Source organism: Capricornis sumatraensis, chromosome 16, assembly GCF_032405125.1.
Source record: "Capricornis sumatraensis isolate serow.1 chromosome 16, serow.2, whole genome shotgun sequence".
Classification (NCBI taxonomy): Eukaryota; Metazoa; Chordata; class Mammalia; order Artiodactyla; family Bovidae; genus Capricornis; species Capricornis sumatraensis.
The window spans coordinates 66,458,336-66,478,270 of NC_091084.1; the positions used below are offsets into that span (position 1 = coordinate 66,458,336).

General features: G+C 46.7%; 1 protein-coding gene across 2 annotated transcripts in view; it reads right to left on the reverse strand.

The window, feature by feature from the left end:
• The window catches only part of SLC1A2 (solute carrier family 1 member 2), a 104,270-nt gene extending 95,910 nt beyond the window's left edge, over positions 1-8,360 (reverse strand). For both annotated transcript variants that reach the window (XM_068988264.1, XM_068988262.1), the window contains exon 1: positions 8,244-8,360. In XM_068988264.1, the coding sequence (XP_068844365.1) occupies positions 8,244-8,293 (50 nt within the window). In that variant the 5' untranslated portion in view covers positions 8,294-8,360. The remainder of the gene's footprint in view (positions 1-8,243) is intronic.
• Positions 8,361-19,935: the final 11,575 nt, after the last annotated feature.

Here is a 19,935-nt window from a genome sequence, read left to right on the forward strand (position 1 = left end):
ATGGACTGCAGCCTCCAGGCTCCTCCATCCATGGGATTTTCCAGGCAAGAGTACTGGAGTGGGTTGCCATGATGTATTAAATACTGTTAGCTGCTCCATCAAGCCTGATTAGGAAGACACCCGGCTGGGGTTGGAGACTCTTTGGTCTAGACCAAGACTCTGGGGTGGGTGACCTCCTAGCAGGCATCGGAAGCATCCTCTACTAATGGCCTCTAAAGCATAATGGAAGGAGCCCTAACTCCATGCTTTGGACCACTCTATATCTTGACTGCACCTCCCCTCTGGAAGAACATACTAAATCCAATCCACATTTTTATTTTCTTTTAGACATTTTCTTACAGGGTGAACCCATCTACCCACTATCCTCTAGAATGGAGTCGGCTGATCCAGTCTTCATTTGAGGGATTAATCATGATAGCATACTAATGATCCCAAATGTGTACCCAGTCAGGTACTATCCCCAGTAATCCAAAGAAACAGACACAATCATTAGTTCCATTTTATAGATGGGAATACTGAGGTTTAGAGGGTGAGATAGATTAATCAAAGTCAGGAAAATGGTGGCACAGACAGCATACAACCCAGAAGTGCTTTCCTTAGGAGCCCATGCTCCACTTCCTGTGCCACGCTTTCTCCAGGGTGGCTTGGCAGCCTCCCATCCCTTCCCCACCTCCCTGAGTGACCAGCATGTCTCTGCTCCCACAGATGGCACATCAGCTCCTCCTGGGACTGTGGAGTCTGAAGAACACTCCAGACCAGAGCCTCGTCCTACCAACATGTACACTCAGCCCTGTCAAGAGGAAGTTAATAAGCAAAAATCCACCTGGTTCTCAAGTAATATATTTAATGACCTCATGAGATATAGTACCCAGGTTCAATCTCTGGGTCAGAAGATCTCCTGGAGAAGGGAATGGCAACCTACTCCAGTATTCTTGCCTGGACAATTCCATGGACAGAGGAGACTGGTGGGCTACAGCCCATGGAGTCGCAAAGAGTTGGACACGACTAAGCGACAAGATTGCCGGGAGAAATATCAATAGCCTCAGATATGCAGATGACACCACCTTTACAGCAGAAAGTGAAGAGGAACTAAAAAGCCTCTTGATGAAAGTGAAAGACGAGAGTGAAAAAGTTGGCTTAAAGCTCAACATTCAGAAAATGAAGATCATGGCATCTGGTCCCATCACTTCATGGCAAAGAGATGGGGAAACAGGGGAAACAGTGTCAGACTTTATTTTTCTGGGCTCCAAAATCACTGCAGATAGTGATTGCAGCCATGAAATTAAGATGCTTACTCCTTGGAAGGAAAGTTATGACCAACTTAGATAGCATATTAAAAAGCAGAGACATTACTTTGCCAACAAAGTTCTGTCTAGTCAAGGCTATGGTTTTTCCAGTGGTCATGTATGGATGTGATAGTTGGACTGTGAAGAAAGCTGAGCACTGAAGAATTGATGCTTTTTAACTGTGGTGTTGGAGAAGATTCTTGAGAGTCCTTGGGCTGCAAGGAGATCCAACCAGTCCATTCTAAAAGAGATCAGTCCTGGGTGTTCATTGGAAGGACTGATGCTAAAGCTGAAACTCCAATACTTTGGCCACCTCATGCCAAGTGTTGACTGATTGGAAAAGACCCTGATGCTGGGAGGGATTGGGGTGGGGGGCAGGAGGAGAAGGGAACGACAGAGGATGAGATGGCTGGATGGCATCACTGACTTGATGGACATGAGTTTGAGTGAACTCCAGGAGTTGGTGATGGACACGGAGGCCTGGAGTGCTGCGATTCATGGGGTCACAAAGAGTTGGACATGACTAAACTGAACTGAACTGAAGCGACTAACACTTGAATTGAATCTGAGATGCAGCATCATTGTGAGTACTTTGTGTGTACTTTTAAAATGAAAAGACAGAAAATTGCATATGATGACAATTTTAGGAAAACTGTACATTGCATCAAGATACAAGAAAAAAAAAGGCACAAAAAGTTTCCAGTGGCTGTAATGGTAAGATGATGGATATATTTTAATTTCTTATTGATTCTTTATGTTCAAACCTTCTACAACAAACATGATTTAACCTTTAGAGTGAGAAACAAAAGTTAAAAAAATAAACTGATTGATCCAAAAAGTAGGTCTTCATTATTTAAAAGACAAAGAATAGTTAATCTATAAGTAGCCTCATTGCACATGTTCCCTCAGCTGGCTGCTTATATATCATTCCTGGTTACAATTTACACCCCCATGTAGCACTACTCAATTTCTAAGGCTGCTTCTGATGCAAAGAGACGAATTTCAGGTTTGGGAGTGAATTACCTTAACCCGTCCCTGGCCCTGTTCCAGTTGGAACCACAGTCTTCTGCAGAGGAAAGGTTTAATGACCAAAAGCCCTGTGACGCAGTCAGCCTATTTTTGGCTGGCAGGCGGGGTAGGTTAGCTCTTTATCCACTCTTGCCTTGGCCGATCCTCAGAGGTCACAGAGATGAGGCATTTTTATCCTGTCCCAGTGCCAATGTTGTCCTTCTAGAAGCCATTCCAATGGCCGAGGAAACAGCTAGGTTCCAGCTTGCTTCTCCAAAGGACTGGCACAATTTTTCCTCTTTCTCTTCCTAATAGTATCATCTCCATTTAGATTGATAAAAATATCTCAGAGTGAGCTGCACCAAACCCGAGACAGAGAGAGAGGGAAAGAGAAGAGAGAGGGTAGGAGAGAGAACGTGAGTTGCTATTATTTAGTAATAAACATAACACACACTTTTCAGTCCAAGGATTAGGCTGGGAGTGAGTGGACTAATGCGATGGTAAACAGCGCTGCAGAAGCAAGCGAGAGTTCAGAGGGTGAGAAAGGATGGATCTAAGGAGGGAAAGTGAAGAGCTTGATCAGGGAGTGAGAAGCCCTATCAACACGATCCGGAGGCGGGAGCCTGCAGGCGAGAGATGGCCAGTAATTATTCCAGCCGGTGGGGGTGGCCAAAGGACCCTCAATAATAATGGCAACAATAATAACATTGATAGTAATGGTACCTAATATGTCCAAAGCACTTACTCCAGGTGTCCCTCCAAGCACTTTATACCCACAACGATCCCGGGAGGTCACAGAGGTAGGTGCTACTCTTATCCCCATTTGACAGGTAAAGAAACTGAGGCCCCCAAAAGTGCAGTTATCTGCCCAAAATGACAGAGAAGTGGGTTTTGAAAATCTCAGCCTAACTTCAGAAACTTTGTTCTTAATCACAATACTTTTCCCAAGAACAGAAATGCCAAAGGCTCTGTATTGGTCCACTGCTTTGGGAGCTTCTCTTTGGCCCTAACGCAGCGACTCTTAAGCAGGGGCAATTCTGTAGCATCCGAAGACATTTTTGGTTATTACAACCAGGGACAAGGGATGATCTTCATGGATAGAGGCCAGGCATGCTGCTAAACATCTCCCAAAATAGGGTTAACTGGCTCCAAATGCCAACATTGCCAAGGTCTAGGAACTCTGTCCTAAGGGATGACAGAAAAGAATCCAGAATGGGCACTGGGCATTTCCTTACACCTCTCAGCCCCAAACCCAACACACTCCCCACTCCCACCCTACAACACATCTAAGGTTGTGCATTAGATACCAAGGTACTTGTCTACCCGCACATGTACACATATACCAGAAGACAGACCCAGCCCCGCCAGAAACATGGCACAGCTTCCAGGAGCAGTGATTTCACTCAGAATTTGCTGAATGTCCTCATTCTAAGGTACACTTTGTCCCCATATTTCAATATTTCTGAAAATGGAATGTGCCTTTTAATTAACGTAGTGCCCTCCCCACCCATGTGGTGTTTTGAAATCAATGGAAACTCATAAATGATTGCATATTAGAATCATTTAAATGGTAATTTAAAATAATATAACATACAGAAATAAACACAGAGATATGATAGAAGGTGGTGTAAAATGTGGTTGAATGTCAAAGACAAAACACAAGCCTTCAGAGGATTTCTGCCTTGCAGCAGGCTCTCTCACCCAGTGGGAAGTCACAATCCTCCCCCACAGTGGAAGAAAAGTTCAAAGCATAGACTTTATTCTTAGGATGAAAAACAGCGAGTATCCAGAGGGTCTGTGATGATGCCAACCATGGTGGGCTGCCCTCCTCCTCCTCCTTTTGGCCCTCAATGCCCTCCTGTTGCACTCGCCTCGGCCCCTTTTCTGTTCTCTCCTGAAACTGGCCCCATTTCCGGTGATTAGCACCTGGGGGCACTCGGCGGCTCACTGGGAGGGCAGCACGCATGGGTCCTGCTTGCTGACCGTCCTGTCTTACTGCACGGGTGCTGCAGATCAGAGTCGATTGGTCAACACGTGACTCTGGAGTGAGCGAGTCAGTTATAGACTCAGACTCAGCACCTTGGCTGACTGTCTCACTGGGTATGGGAGGGTAGCTCTGCTCGGTTTTCTCAGGCAGAGAGTGGCAGGGGACGATCACAGCACTGCCCACTACAGAGCTGTTTTTTCTCTTTAGATGTTAAGTAAAATAATCACGTGAAAGTAATCATGTGAAACGCACAGCCGACCACTCGCACCAGTTGCTTTAGCCTTCCGAGTGAGTTGTAAGACATCCAGCCATAGTGATTCTAAAGCCTCCAGAGGCTTGTACTCATTGGAAGTTTACACTTTGGATGTTCTTGAATTCAACTTGATGGTTCAGTGCCATCAAGTAGACCAAATTGAGAGAGCCTGTAACTTTTTTTCCAAACTCATACTCACAAACCTATAATCAACCCATACAACATGACTAATTGATTTTTAACAAGGATATTAAGGGCTTGTGTTGCTTTGTCTTATAAATGTACAGGGATAAGATCTTCCACCCCACTGGTGTCCCTGGAGAGTAGAAAGGTTCATTTGGAGAGAATTCTCTCATGTTTACGTGCTTCTCTAGCCAAATGTTATGGCTGTGTGTTTGCTAAGATTAAGACTCCAGGCAGCAACTAGGGCTCACCTGGAGTTCTGGGCAGAATGTCTTTGGCTCAGATGTGAGCAGAGAAGGGGTGCATTCCAAGACAGCCACTTTGGGTCAAGAACACATGGCATCTTTTCTTTCCTAGGCAAGGAAATACAAGGACCCTTCTCCAACACTTGAAAGGAAATTGGTTCTGAAGGTCTAGAATATCACTTTTCTCTTATTGCTTAGGCTTGTTTGAAACATTTAGGTCAAGCAGGTGAATGGCATTGAGAGTGGTAAAATTTCTGAGAATTTGGTGAGAAGATAAAGAAAAATGAGGGAAAACCAATATGGAAGCAAGTCTTTTCTTTCAGAACTCTTCCCAAACATTAAATCCTTATGTTAATTTTATTACTTAGTAGAAACTAATTTTTTAATAATACATTACATGTTTTAAAGTATTGTTTAGGTAATAATTAACAAACTCATGTCACTTTTTTGGCAAGCATTATATGTACCTCTGGTGACAAAAAGGTAAGAGTTTCAAAAAGTAAATTCAAATCTGTTTCACTTAATTTTAGATCCCTATTAAGGCAGCAAATATAAATTGTTGTTGTGTCTGATTCAGTCGTGTCTGACCCTTTTGAGACCCCAGAGACTGCAGCCGGCCAGGTTCCTCTGCCCATTCAGTTTCCCAGGCAAGAATACTGGAGTAGGTCACCATTTCCTTCTCCAGGGGATCCTCCTGACTCCAAGGACTGAAGCCGGGTCTCCTGCATTGGCAGGCGGTTCTTTACCACTAAGTCACCAGAGAAACCCAATAAATATGACTTAGATTGGACAGGAGTGGGCTTCCTGTAAAGAAGTACATTTGGACATCATAGGGGGCAGTATTAACTGGATTAAGTAATACTGTAAAGAGGTAACAAGTATTGTAAGTCTGTTTACATTCATGGGCCTGGCAACCCCATCTTGGGAACAATGTCCAAGAAAAGTAAATTCAATTCAGACTAAGATGATTAGTTGTAGCACTATTTAGATAATAAGAAAATTAGAAACAACTCAGTTCATTCTCTCTGAAAGGTTCAGCAAACAATGCCACAGCAGCAGTGAAGTATGACAGAGCCATTCAAAGATGTAATTTCTTATCCATGTTTCCATTTGTCACCCTAGTGCCTGTCCATGCAGCTGGACATGGAGCAGGCCCTTCACACAGCCCACACAAGACAAGAATGGACTTAAGAATAATCACTAGGAGTAGAAGGGACTTTGGAACAGGAATTTACAGTATAATGATTTGAGCTCCTTTTCTTAAAACAAAAAAATAACGGAGGGGGATAATCTAAAAAACAGATATAAGACTGAAGGTATAAAACATGGTCCCAAATATTATCCTACATTATGACTAGAAAAAGACACATTTGAATAGCGATTATCTCTGGTTGAAGGAATCACAGGTGATTCTGCCCCCTTATTTATACTTAAAAAAATTTTAACCATTGGTTGCTGCTGCTGCTGCTGCTAAGTTGCTTCAGTCGTGTCCGACTGTGTGCGACCTCATAGACGGCAGCCCACCAGGCTCCCCTATCCCTGGGATTCTCCAGGCAAGAACACTGGAGTGGGCTGCCATTTCCTTCTCCAATGCATGAAAGTGAAAAGCAAAAGTGAAGTCACTCGGACGTGCCTGACTCTTAGCGACCCCATGGACTGCAGCCTACCAGGCTCCTTTGTCCATGGGATTTTCCAAGCAATAAGCATATAGAACTTTTATAATCATAATATTAATATCCTTTAAAATGAAACTATGAACAAATGAACTTTAAGAAATTAGTTTAAAGCAGTGAGGAGAAATAAGCCAAAATATGAACAGAATAAATCATTTAAATTAATGTAAAAAATGAAAATCATTAGGTTTTTCACAACTTGGTAATGTCAAACACATACAGAGAGTCCTTGCTCAAAATCCAACCTTTCCACACTGATCTCTTCTTTCTGATTTCCTGAATTATGGCTATGACCCATTTCTTCTTCATTAGACTTTTAAAAACATCTTTTTGGGCTTCTGCAAATACAAATCAATGTATAAAAGGATAGAGTATTTGAGTACCATCCAAATCCTAGTAAACCCTAAAACTGAGTCCCAAACTGCTAACAAACACTCAATAGATACACTTAACAATGGACAACAACCACTTCTTCCCAAATATGGGGGGAACTGAAGAGGAGTGATTTGAAGAGGAAAAATGACAGGAGGCACTGTAACACCTACACTTTGTGTTGCAAGAGAGATAAGAAATGCTAACTGGGTCCCAAAGTACAACACTGAACCAAATACCTTATGTATTTAGCAATATCAGAAAGTGTCTTTCCAACGTGAAAACCAAGCCTGCTGGCTTTCCCATCACACCAAGTTCAGGTCACAGAGCAACACCACTTAAACACTTTTGCTTTTAAATCTTTGGACTGAAGAGCTTTTGCAGCAGGGTTAACTGACAACGCTGTCTTAATGAAATCGTACCGGGTACTTGCTTGCACAGGGAAATACAGTTATCACACACCAGGTAAACGGCAGAGCTGAGATGCATAGGGTTTTATCTGGACCAACTCCTTCAGCAATGATTGCTGAAAATGGTAACATTCGAACCTCTAGAACGCGGGATTGAATGCGGGTGACATCCTCATTAACGACTACAGCTCACATCCGGGTGCCTAAGTTCTTCAAGATGCAATCACAGATGGTGATTTTAGTACAAGGTACAGTTTTTCCAAGTCATCTCTAAACACCTTGTTAATATGTTATGTAAGCGGTCATCCATGGACAGAGGAGCCTGGTGGGCTACAGTCCCCAGGGTTGCGAAGAAGTCAGAAATGACTTAGCAACTAAACAACAACTAAAGGAGAACACATCTATATGAAAACGTACGAATATCATTCACTCATTCATTCATTCAACACATACTCATTGGGAAGAGAACCATGTGCCTGGTTCATCACTAGGCATCAGGGTGCAGGGACCACACATCTTCTTCACCAGTCTGAAACATGTCAGAACCAGTTGTTTTCTGATGAGCAGATTATAGTTCCCAATTTTCACTCCTTTCTTGACACCTTTATATTTCCAGGAAGGACTTGGTTCACAGGAGGAACCACACGTTACCTCAACCCCTGGGGAAAGCAAATGTCTTTGCCAGATACCGAAACAAGCTCCAATGAGTGTGCTGTAATAACCCATTGTGCCACTTGTCATTTCTTTTCCTCCAGGAATATAAAGTGATTCTTCCCTTCTCATTGTCCCGCACAGCCCAGCCCCACCCCATCCCAAGACTTCTGACCTGACCATCCTCTCATCTCCAGGAATGCGCTGGCCCCATAGCATGGGCATGAGTCCTGTCTTTCATCTCGGTGCTGCTGTACCTTGCAGGAAGATCTGTCAGGTGCTTTAAAGTTTACCCAGCCAGTGTTCCGACGTTACAGAAGTAACAAACTGTCCTATTGAGTGTATCCTTTGGCTGAAAGGTGCCAAGGTCATTAAGTGTTTGTTTGAACATTGTGTAATTACTGGAGTTAGAGAACTCGACAGGATCATCTTAGACTTCTGATGTCCCTCTCCTTTCCATAAGCAAGAACTACACCTTTTTCCTCTCAGGGTTTTGTGACTTTTCATCCAGTGAGCCCAGCAGCTAGCTAGCAAGCCGCACTGTTACCACACTATCCTTCCTTGGCACTTGCTCTCATTCCTCCATTACTAGCCTTACACCCGCTGCGATCATTAACTGCTCATTCCCTGGCAGCCTCACTCCCTGACATTTAACCTGGATTCATCAGGTTACAGAAGCATGATTGCCATTGCCTTTATGAGCCCTTGGGCTTCCCTGGTGGCTCAGACAGTAAAGAATCTGCCAGCAATGCAGGAGACCCGGGTTCAATCCCTGGGTCAGGAAGATCCCCTGGAGAAGGGAATGGCAACCCACTTCAGTATTCTTGCCTGGAGAATTCCATAGACAGAGGAGCCTGGCAGGTTACAGTCCATGGGGTTGCAAAGAGTCGGACACAGCTGAGTAATTAACACTTTCACTTCATGAGCCCTTAAGGTCCTTTGAACAATTTCTCCATTGAGAGTTGCCATTAGAATCCACAGCAAGGAATTTCCTGGTGGCCCAGTGGTAAAGAATCCGCCTTGCAATTCAGGGGACCTGATCCCAGGTCCAGGAAGATTCTACTTGCCGCGGGGCAACTAAGCCCACGCACCACAACCAAGACTCAACACAGTCAAATAAAGAAAGAAAGAAATTTTAAAAGAATCCATGGCAAATCCACAGCCACCTGGATTTCCAATCCCAGATCCCCTCGGCAGCCTGACTACATGCGAGCTCTTACGGCTGAAACAGCACCATCCTCTTTTGCTACCACTTGTCACTGTAAGATCTTGGTATCAGCTAAGCTTCACTGAAGACTCAGCATGTGTCAAAGCACATTCTATGTGCTTTGCATGAGCTTGGCTTGTTTAAATCTCTCAAAGACCCTGTCAGGTAGGCACTACCATTATTCTCATTTACAGACCAGGAGAACGCACAGAGAAGCTGAGTAACTTGCCCAAGTTCACACGGCAGCTCCACGGCAGAGCTGCGATCCACACACTCCAAGTTTGGACTTCTGAGCCTGAGCCAGGACCCGCTACATGACCCTACCTCTCCCTGGAGGGGCTGACTGTCTCTCTAGAGAAGGGGTAGTGTGAAGCACGCCTATTCAAGAAAGAATAGAAAGTGGAGGAGGCAGGAATGGGTACGGGTGGGGCATGGTGAGTAAAAACATTTTGGGGGGTGTCGTGCAGTGAAAACAACCAGCTAGTCACCTAGTCAGGCACAGTCCGAGCCGCATTCACATTCTGGCCCAGAATGTTCTGGGGTTGCTACTGACTCACGGATGTCTGAGTAGGAGGCAGACAGCAGGTGCTGCCTGGCAGCGAGGAAAGGGGGCCAGCTGGAGCCGGGGCCACAGCCAACGAGAGCAAAGCTGCTGCAGATGCCTCTTTCTCCAGGCTGCCATGGTTTTCGTCATTTGGAAAACATGGGCTCACCAGAGGGTTTCAAACTTTATTTGGAATATAGAACCTGAGGGCACCTTACTATCCCTCCAAGGGAAGGATTGGGGAATTCTAGGATGCCAGTTCCTCTCCCCAACCCGAGGGATACCGCCAACAGATCCAGCTCCATCTCAAAATTATAAGCAAAAGAACTACCACCAAGAGTACTTTCTACAAGCCAAGTGCTTTAGACTGGCTTCTTCCAGCCTCCTTCTGCATGGAACTGTTATTCGCTCCACCTTACCTACGGGCTTCCCAGGTGGCGCCAGCAGTAAGGAATCAGCCTGTGAGTGCAGGAGACACAAGAGACACAAGTTCAATCCCTGGGTCGGGAAGATCCCCTGGAGAAGGAAATGGCAACCCATTCCAGTATTCTTGCCTGGAAAACTCCGTGGACAGAGGAGCCTGGCTGGCTACAGTCCATGGGGTCGCACAGAGCCGGACATGCCTGAGCACACACACATGCCACCTTACTGGCGGGGCATAAACAGGGGAAGGCATTTACCCCAGAACACGTGGCTGGAAAGGACTGGAGTCTGGACCTGAGCCCAAGATGGGAGAAACAAAGGTGTAGTCCAGGCAGGTGACAGGTGTTATTGGGAAAGAAGGAGCATCCACACCTTTCATTCACTGACTCTTTCTTGTTGGAGCTCCTCCAATGGGTTCAGGACACAGAACTACGTATGGCAGACCAGGTCCATGCCCTCACTGAGCTGTATTTACTGTTCCTACAAGGAGAGGCCATCAAAGATGAGAGCTTAGCCAGAAATAAGCATATAGCGGAAGAAGGGTATTCCCCCAGACACCGGGACCCTACGCTGATTTCCATTGCTGGCACACGGCAGGAGGCTGGATTTAAAAGCGTCCTTGGAACACATCCTGCTCCCCATAACACCAAGAACACCATGCGTCCCTGTCACAGAGGGAGAGAAGACAAACCCCCTCCTGTTCTGGACCTGGTATCCAGGAGGCTGACAAACACACTTTCAGCATTTTTTTTTAATAGCCTGGGGGTGGGGACTGGGGGGGGGGGTTAAGCAGCTGAAAGTTTCCCTTTGTGTTCCTCTCACAGACATTTCTGGAAGGGGTCAGCATGAGTGATTCATCATCTACCCCAGTAGACTCTCACTGAGAGGCCAGCACAGATACTGTGGTTAAAAATAAGTCTCTGCTCACTCATTTTCTTATTAATATTCTATAACTGCATTAAGGACCTTCAGTCAACAGTGAGAAAAGTTCATTTATTCAAAAGTTGCTACACTGGCTCTAAAACTTTGGTGAAAATAACTTTATAACCAAGCCCTTGATTTCTTTTCAAAAAGTTAAGGAGAAATGCTAAGTACTAAAGCATCCAGCAAAGAGACTGCTTGTTCAGACGTCTGCTGGCATTTGAGTACCATTCACCCACCGTACAAATTACTCTGTGCCTTGGCTTCTTCCTGTGTAAAGTGGAGATAGCAATCACAATACCTATTGTGACAGGCCCTTGTGGTGGTGCCTGGAGCAGAATACACTCTCATTAAAAGCTAGTTATTATTATGCAAATTCAGCCTATTTCATAATATTTATGGTAATTAACTGTCAGTTACTGTTCTCATACTACATGCCGGGTACAGGGCTGAAAGTTTAGCATGATTTAGTTCTCAAGACAGACCCATAAGGTAGGTATTATACCCATTTTACAGATGAGAAAATGGGGAGGGAGTCAGAAAAGTTGACAGCTGGTGGATGGACAGAGGAGGGCTGGAACCCAGGTCCATATGCACTCAGAATGCTTTGTTATCACAAGGAAAAGCTGATTCAATTACAGTCCTGCAGTCTGGCCTGCCTGTGAGAAGGCTCTGAAGTCAGCATTTCCAGCACCAATTATTATAGCATTCCCAAGTCTCCACCATCATCAAAGATTATATTTAACTTCTACACATGGTATCACTCATCTGGAAAACTCCTCTTCATCCTTCAAAACCTTACCCAGCTATCTCTGGCTCTATACAGCCTTCCTTGCCCATCCCCACTTTTCAAAGAATTCATCCTTTCCATTCCTGAACTAGTTCTCTTCCTTTGCATATTTCAAAGTGCTGCAACACAGAGTGACTTGTCCTTAGAGTTTATATTTGTTTGTTTCCTCCACTAGGTGGGAACTCCTCTGCCCAGGCACCTATAATTTAATTCTTTGGGAATTAGTAATTTATTCCAGTTCTCTGGGAATTAGCAATGCATGCATGATCTATATCAGTGGTTCTCTGTGGGGGCAATTTCACTCCCCAGGGGACACTGGGCAATCTGGAGACATTTTTGGTTGACCCAACTGGAGGTGGGAAGGTGCCACTGTCATTTCATGGGTGGAGGCCAGGGATGCTGCTAAACATCCTATGGTGCCTAGGCTAGCCCCTCCACAGCAAAGAATGACCCAGCCCCAAACGTCAGTGCTGTCAAGGTCAACACAGTCTAGTCTACCAAAAAGTGAAAGTGTTAGTCGCTCAGTCCTGTCTGACTCTTTGTGACCCCATGGTCTGTAGCCCGCCAGGCTTCTCTGTCCGTGAGATTCTCCAGGCAAAAATACTGAAGTGGGTTGCCATTCCCCTCTTCAGAGGATCTTCCCGACCCAGGGATCAAGTCCGGTGCCCTGCATTGCAGGCAGATTCTGTACCATCTGAGCCACCACGGAAGCCCCTAGTCTACCTGCTGCCGCTGCTGCTGAGTCGCTTCAGTCGTGTCCGACTCTGTGCGACCCCACAGACGGCAGCCCACCAGGCTCCCCCGTCCCTGGGATTCTCCAGGCAAGAACACTGGAGTGGGTTGCCACTTTCCTCTCCAATGCATGACTGTGAAATGTGAAAGGGAAGTCGCTCAGTCGTGTCCAACTCTAGCGACCTCATGGACTGCAGCCTACCAGGCTGCTCCGTCCATGGGATTTTTCAGGCAAAAGTACTGGAGTGGGGCGCCGTCGCCTTCTCCACTAGTCTACCTAGTAGTTCTCAATTAAGTATCACTCGTGCTCGTGACTCAAGAGTTTACTGCGCTCCATACATCAGGGCTCAGGGGCTGCGCACTGTGCTTCAGACCTCAGATAACAGTTGGACCTCTGGGGGAGGACCATTTGCCTCCATCCCTGATGCCATGTTTTCCCTCTCCACTTCCGTCAGTGGAATGAGAGATCTCAGATGTTTTCTGAGCCTCACCGCTAGCACTCATTTGTCACTCTAATGTGTTCCAGCTAACTCCCAACTGCCAGTATCTGTATCTCTTTGCCTGAGGGCTTTCTCAGAAGCTAAAAGGCTACTCTGGCCCTCTGTGGGCCAGAAACGCTGGGGAATTAAACGTTCCTGCAAGGAGTAGCCCTCAACCAATGACTGGCAGATGTGAATGTGTAAATACATCAGCTCCTTCATTGCTGGAGAGGATACCAGGACTCCAGGGCTAACACAGCTAATGTGCCCCGTCTCCACGATTTCCCATGGGTTAAACTAGAGTCGCCCACAGAGGTGGTGGGCTTGATAACCCAGCCTCCCTTGGCTGCCCTTCCACTTCAGCCCTCCTTCCTGGTGTTTCCTGCCCCTCCCAAATAAACTACTCATTCTGGATTCTGCTCTGGAGTCTGCCCAAACCAAAACAGAATAGAAGCAACACGTTTCTCTTCCTAGCAGAAGCCTCAAGAACTTTCAGGTGATTCTGTCACTGCTTTTTCCCTCTCCTGCGAGAATGGCATGACCCAGGTGAGGGCTGTGTCTTCAGCCTGGGTCCCTTATGGAGGAAACACGGTGGCTAACTGCTGTTGACCTGCAGTAACAGACACAAGAAACAAATTTCCGTGGTTGTAAGCCACAGAGATTTGGGAGTTGTTGTTACTGAAGCAAAACCTGGTGAAAGCCGAGTCATACAGAGTTTATCACTCCTAGAGGGACCTTCCTAACTGATGCTATTCTAGAAGACCTGAGCCACTTACCTCTCAAACAATGCTCGTCTAAGGGCAAAATCATATAGCAGAGCTTTACCAGATCCTTAAGGTTGGAGATGATTGATTTTTCCCCTCATGGAGGTTCCTGTAACTCAGGGTGCCTCATGCAGTGCTGAGAAGTGGTGAGCACCTAAAGATGGGGGCTTATCCCTGAGCCATCCGGGTTTTACCAGGAACCAGTTCAAGCCTGGTGACTATTTTGGGAAAAGAGACGAAGACGAGGCACTTGGCTAGAAACAGACGGAAACACCAGTCCATACTACAGCTGCTCTCCACCTGAGTGACTTTGGGGAAAACCCTCCCCTCATCTGGAGCCTCCCACTTGTAACTTGGGGTCTGACCCTAAGATCTGAGTCCACCACCAGACTCAGCCACCTGGGTTCTCTGAAGACCAAAACCAACCTCATTCTCTCCATCCCCTGCTTGATCCATCAACCTTCAGACAAGCTAAACTCATACCCAAAATTTCAAGGGAAAGACTGTTTCCTGCAGTTTACCAGGGGCTCATTTCTTTTCTCCAGTTCCCAGATCAGAAGACAGCATGGCACCCTCCCTTCCCTCTGTCTTTAACATTCATTGAGTACGAACCCCATGCTACGCATCAGGCTGAAACCTACTCACGATCTATCGCAAGATTTCTCATGCCTGAGTCCCTCACAAGCATGAGCCTTGGCTATTTTTGCCTTATCTGAATACCACCTCTACTAGAATTGACTTAATGTTTAGTCCTGACAGACTCTTTGTACTTAAATCCATGTATCTTCAGAGGGACTTTTACATGCCTACTATCAATGAAAACCCAGTAACCCTTGTCATAAATAGAAGGTAGGCATGAAAACAAACATGACAACAAATATCCTTATTGAATGTGAGCTGGATGTCTGCAGAAGCCCCAGCCTCCTGCTCTCTTTGTTTAAAAGGGAAGCTGAAAGGCTTTAGGACAGTGATAAAGGCCTAGCAGCACCTGACCAAGGTTTTAACTTTGTCATCATCAGAAAGGTTGGAAGAGATTCAGAAAAGGAGTAAGTTTCTCACCATGAGATGAAACGTTCCTTAATTTGTCACCAGTGCACAGCCATCTAAATTGTCTTTCATTTCACTGGGACATGTTTCATGCTTTGAATAAGGCTGTGCACTGACCTGGATTCTTACCATGTGTGGTTTTATTATTAACAGCACAGGTTTGAGTCCAGCTCTACCACTTCCTAAACCTCTCTGGGTTTCTCTTTCTTCATCTGCAAAATAAGGACAGTAATAGTCCCACCTTCATAATGTGAAGACCTTCAAATAACGCTTGACCCACAGTCAGGCTCAATCAATTATGGCTGTCATTACTATTATTGTTAACTTTGTACGATAGGTATTTTTTTTAAATATTTATTCAGCTGCACCAGGTCTTAATTGTGGCATGTGGGATCTTAGTTCCCTGACCAGGGATTGAACCTGGGCCCCTTGCAGAGTCTTAGCTGCTGGACCTCCAGAGAAGTCCCAATGTGTGCTAGGGATTTTGAAGCCCATTCTACAGACCAAGAAAGGAAGGCCCGGCTGCATAATCTGTCAAGGTCACGCAGCCTTGCTTCTTCCACTCTTACAAACAGCTGCCTTATTGTGCAACCAGGATTATTACCTATTTTAAGTTGGATATTTTTATTCCTGTGCTATTTTATCTCTTCTAACTCTACAGGCCTGCTCGGTTGCCTCCGACTAAAACACAGACGGCATTGATGCCTGGACATAAGCAGTCAGTTGGAGCAGATTCAGGCTAGTGTGTGATGTGCCTGCCTCATCCTTGGCCCCAGAGTGTGCCAACCTGCCCTGGGGCTTGCCATTTTGTGGAGGGCAGCACATGAGGGCAAAGATCTCATGTAAAACCACTCAGAAACACATGGTTACATGCAGAGCCCTGCTACTCATCATGGCAGAGTTCACTGCAGACAAGGCTGACATTTCTTGTGCCTTTTTAATATTCCATTTATACATGTCTCACCTGATTTTAATTCTACTCTACTTCCGATTCACCACCTACAAAGAACACTTTTTAAGATGATACATGCATACATGTTTGGTGCTCAGTTATGTCCGACTCTTTGTAACCCCAGGGATTGCAGCCCCCCAGGCTCCTCTGTCCATGGGATTTCCCAGGCAAGACAGAATTGGAATAGGTTGCCATTTTCTACTCCAGGGGATCTTCCCAACCCAGGGATCGAACCAGGGTCTCTTGCATCTCCTGCATTTAGCAGGTGGATTCTTTACCACTAGCACCACCTGGATAGAGAAGGAGAAGTCTGGAAGAGAGACGGCACACACACCTGTCGCTTGCCTTCCCTCCCCACACCCCTCACTGGTCTTAAAGCACCAGCGTCAAGTCCTGCTCCGGTGCTAACAGCGTGGGTGCAGCAGAAATAACACATCCTAGAGAGGACTTTTTTCCCCCATGGCCTTCCCAGAGACTGGGGGCTCTGGAGATTAATGTAATCCCCAGGGAATGGGGCTTCTGTCACGGAACTCAAGGCAGTGGTGGTGAGGGTGGAGGGAGTCAGATACTCTTTAGCATGAAAGTTATATTTCAGCATCGTCCACAAGGTCTGATTGCGCTGTAGGCGTCCCATCCTCAGTTCTGTTTACAAGACTCCAGATTCCTAATCAGAAGCCTTGTATGTCCCTGACTTGCCCAAACTGAAGCAACACATGTACGCAGAGAATGAAAGGAAACCCAGGCTGGAGGCTGGAAATAAAGACACAAGGCTTTGGGGGATAAAGGAGCTCCATGGTCTGGAAGACAGTGGGACAGAGTCTGGGCCAGCTCGCAGCTTCAGGACGCTTAGTGCTTCAGCTAAGGACACTGAGGTTGCCTGCAGGCACTCGTGGGAAGCAGGAGAAGGGGAGTTATGGATGGAGACTTACGGTCTTTCCTTTCTGAACGTGGCTTTGTGGATCCCTGTCACAGCACTGCCCCTAACACCAGGTCCCTCAAAGCCCCCAGGGCATGATATGGGCCATATCCAAGAGCCTGAAAGGAGCCTAGCATTTCCATATCAGCATCTGACACATTTATTCTGAATTTTCATGAACTGCCTTCTATGCTACCCATTGCAGGCTCAACAAGGCTAGGCCCCACCATCTGATCGCCATCTGATCGTCATACTTGTCGGCAGGATGTGAATGTGGTGAGACAGGGGGCTGGGGTAGAATGATACTGGTAGTAACTCATATACGTAACTAATGCTGACAAAACTCAGAATATGATAAGTATCTATAGCTAGAAATGGAAGGAACAGCCCATATAGGAATAATGAGCTCATCTGGTTATGGAAATCAAGAATCATTAGGGGACATGATGGGAAAGAGGCAATGACAGCCCAAGGCACTGACCCTTCCTACCCGCCTTTGGTGGCACTCCACCTACAGTCCAGGCTGGGCCAAGCCTCCTCAAGAAAGGAGCCAAGGCTCTCCTAAAATAACTGCGGGAGTTACTTCAGCTTTCAAGGGAATGAGGATGATGCTGGTATGGGGGACGCTATGCCTCACCGGCCACGAGAGAAGCAGCCTGGAGTCTCTAAACTCAGCATCCCAAGAGATGGGATTTACAGGTTGGAAGAGAAGCCCAAACAACAGAGAGGGTGTTACAGGAGCAGAGAGTGAAGAGAAGGGCTGAGCAGGGGATAGGGCGGGGAGGACGGCCATGCAGGGAGACATACCATCTCTTCCCATTCTTCTGAGCAGCTATCTCACTGGAGGCAGGTGGCAGAGGGGAAAAACTACAGGCGAAAAGAGGCCTCCATATTGAGTCTCCATTCCCTGCTTCCCTGGTGGCTCAGGGGTAGAAGAGTCTTGCTCAGGCGATGGAATGAGTTGATTCACCTGTATTGGCTCTGGTCCTTTCAGCCTGGTGGCCAGCCTGAGTGAGAACAGCCTGGCCTCATCCATCCTGAGCAAATCCCCTCCACCAGTCCAGCCTGGACACTTCCAGGACAGGTCCCATTCCCTTGCCTCCTATCATTCCATTCATCTCCTATCTATGGCCTCCCCTTCGCACCTGGATGGGGCACCACCTCCACCATAACCCACATTCACTCCCTTCCTGTTGCCTTGGAGAAGCATCTACCATGGTCCAGCTGGGCCCTCAGGACCCCATCCCTTGGCCACAGTGGATTTTTCTCGCCCTCGCATACGACCTTGGTGGCCAATGACTAGTGAGTTAAGAAGCTGCCTGCTCCCTAAGAGGCTGATTTTGAACCTGTGGCCTCATTTTCTTTGGTACCAGAAGATGAGAGATGCCTCAAAACCTCTGCCAAAGCAGACCATGACCCCATTTAACATCTTTAGGAGGAGGCAACATCTGCATTGATGCTCAAGACATCGCTTTTGTAGCTTGAATTCTTTGTTGAATGGTCAGAAATGCCACTGGCTGAATTACTGTGCTCAATCTCTTGTTTATCAATGGGTACTCCAGCAACCATCACCTAGGAGACAGAACTGCAGAGTCCCAGGCCCTGTCCGGCCCCGCGAAACAGAATCTAACAGAATCTCCAGGTGATCCTTAAACACTGAGGTTTGAGGAAGAGAGCTTCCTGGGACCAGGGAACAAAACGCTAGCCAGCTCCTGCTCCCTGCCCCTCCCACAGTTGTCCTTTGGGTGGCTTAGTGGTAATAAATCTGCCTGCCAATGCAGGAGACGTGGGTTCGGTCCCTGGGTCAGGAAGATCCCCTGGAGAAAGAAATAGCAACCCACTCCAGGATTCTTGACCAGACTACAGTTCACAGAGTCACAGAGTTGGACATGACTTAGCGACGAAACAACAGCTCCTCGAACACCTTCTCTCAGACCTCAAGGCCCATAAACAGGTGCTGCTGTTTCCACCACAGGGCACAGTTCCTTCGTGACTTGGGCAAACCCAGCAGGGACACCGGTCATGAGGATCTGTCTCAGACTGTGTCCCACATGACAGGCTCCCGGGGCTGAGCCTGGGGACAGGAAGCAGCTGGTCCAGACAGGCAGGAGGCCAGCCGTGGGTGAGGGGAAGGAGGCAGAAACTGGGCCAGGGAAGCGGAACCAAAGGTCGGAGGGGCACGGTGAAACTAGATGGAAGAGGAGCAAAGCCACTAGAAAGTGAGTCGATTAGAAACAGGCAGAGGAGTGCAGGCTTGACTGTATCAGGTGAAGGGCTGTGCGCGGGCCCATCTGCTGGGTGGGGGGCTTGCGGGACTAATACAGCATGGGTCGGGGGTGGGGTACACTGGTCTGGTAACTGGGCGAGGTGTCCATTGCTCACGGTGCAGGGTGCCAGGTCAATGACTGATAAACCCTAGGACCTGCAACCCAGAATCATATAAACCACGAGCCAGAGGAAACAGAAGTCAGATCATGGGATTCATGATAGTTAAAACTGACTGAACATTAACCCCAAGCCAGGCACATTGATAAGTGCTCTATGTAAATTATCTAAACCCCGAGAATTATTTAACCCCCTGTAAATTATTTACAGAACACCCCCCACCCCAAGACTCCATGTGGTGAAGGGCATGGGGTGAATAGAAATGTGAACCTCGAGACCAGGTGGGGTTTGAATCTAGACTCCTCTATCTCTTAGCTCTGTGATCGGGGGCAAGCTAGTTAAATTCTCTGTTTCTCAGTTTCCTCGTCTGTAAAATGGGAGCGTGTTAGTAGCTCTGTCATACAGTTGTAATAAAACAGGTAACATGTAAAATGGTGCATCACAAAGAATAAGGTCAATTTCATTATAATAATTGTTACTATCATTTGCCCCTTTCAGAGACAAAGAAACTGAAGCACAGAGATCTAAGCAACGTTGAAGTGATGGGCCGGGGAAGTAAAGCCAGCCAGCGTTGCTACGAAAGCAGCGTGTGTAACCATCATGCTTTGCTGCCTCACATCAAGTCAGAGGAACAAGGTGAAGAGAGAGCGCCAAGGTGAGAGGCCCGGGAGAAGGCAGAAGAGAGGAAGGACTCCTGGAGAGAGCTC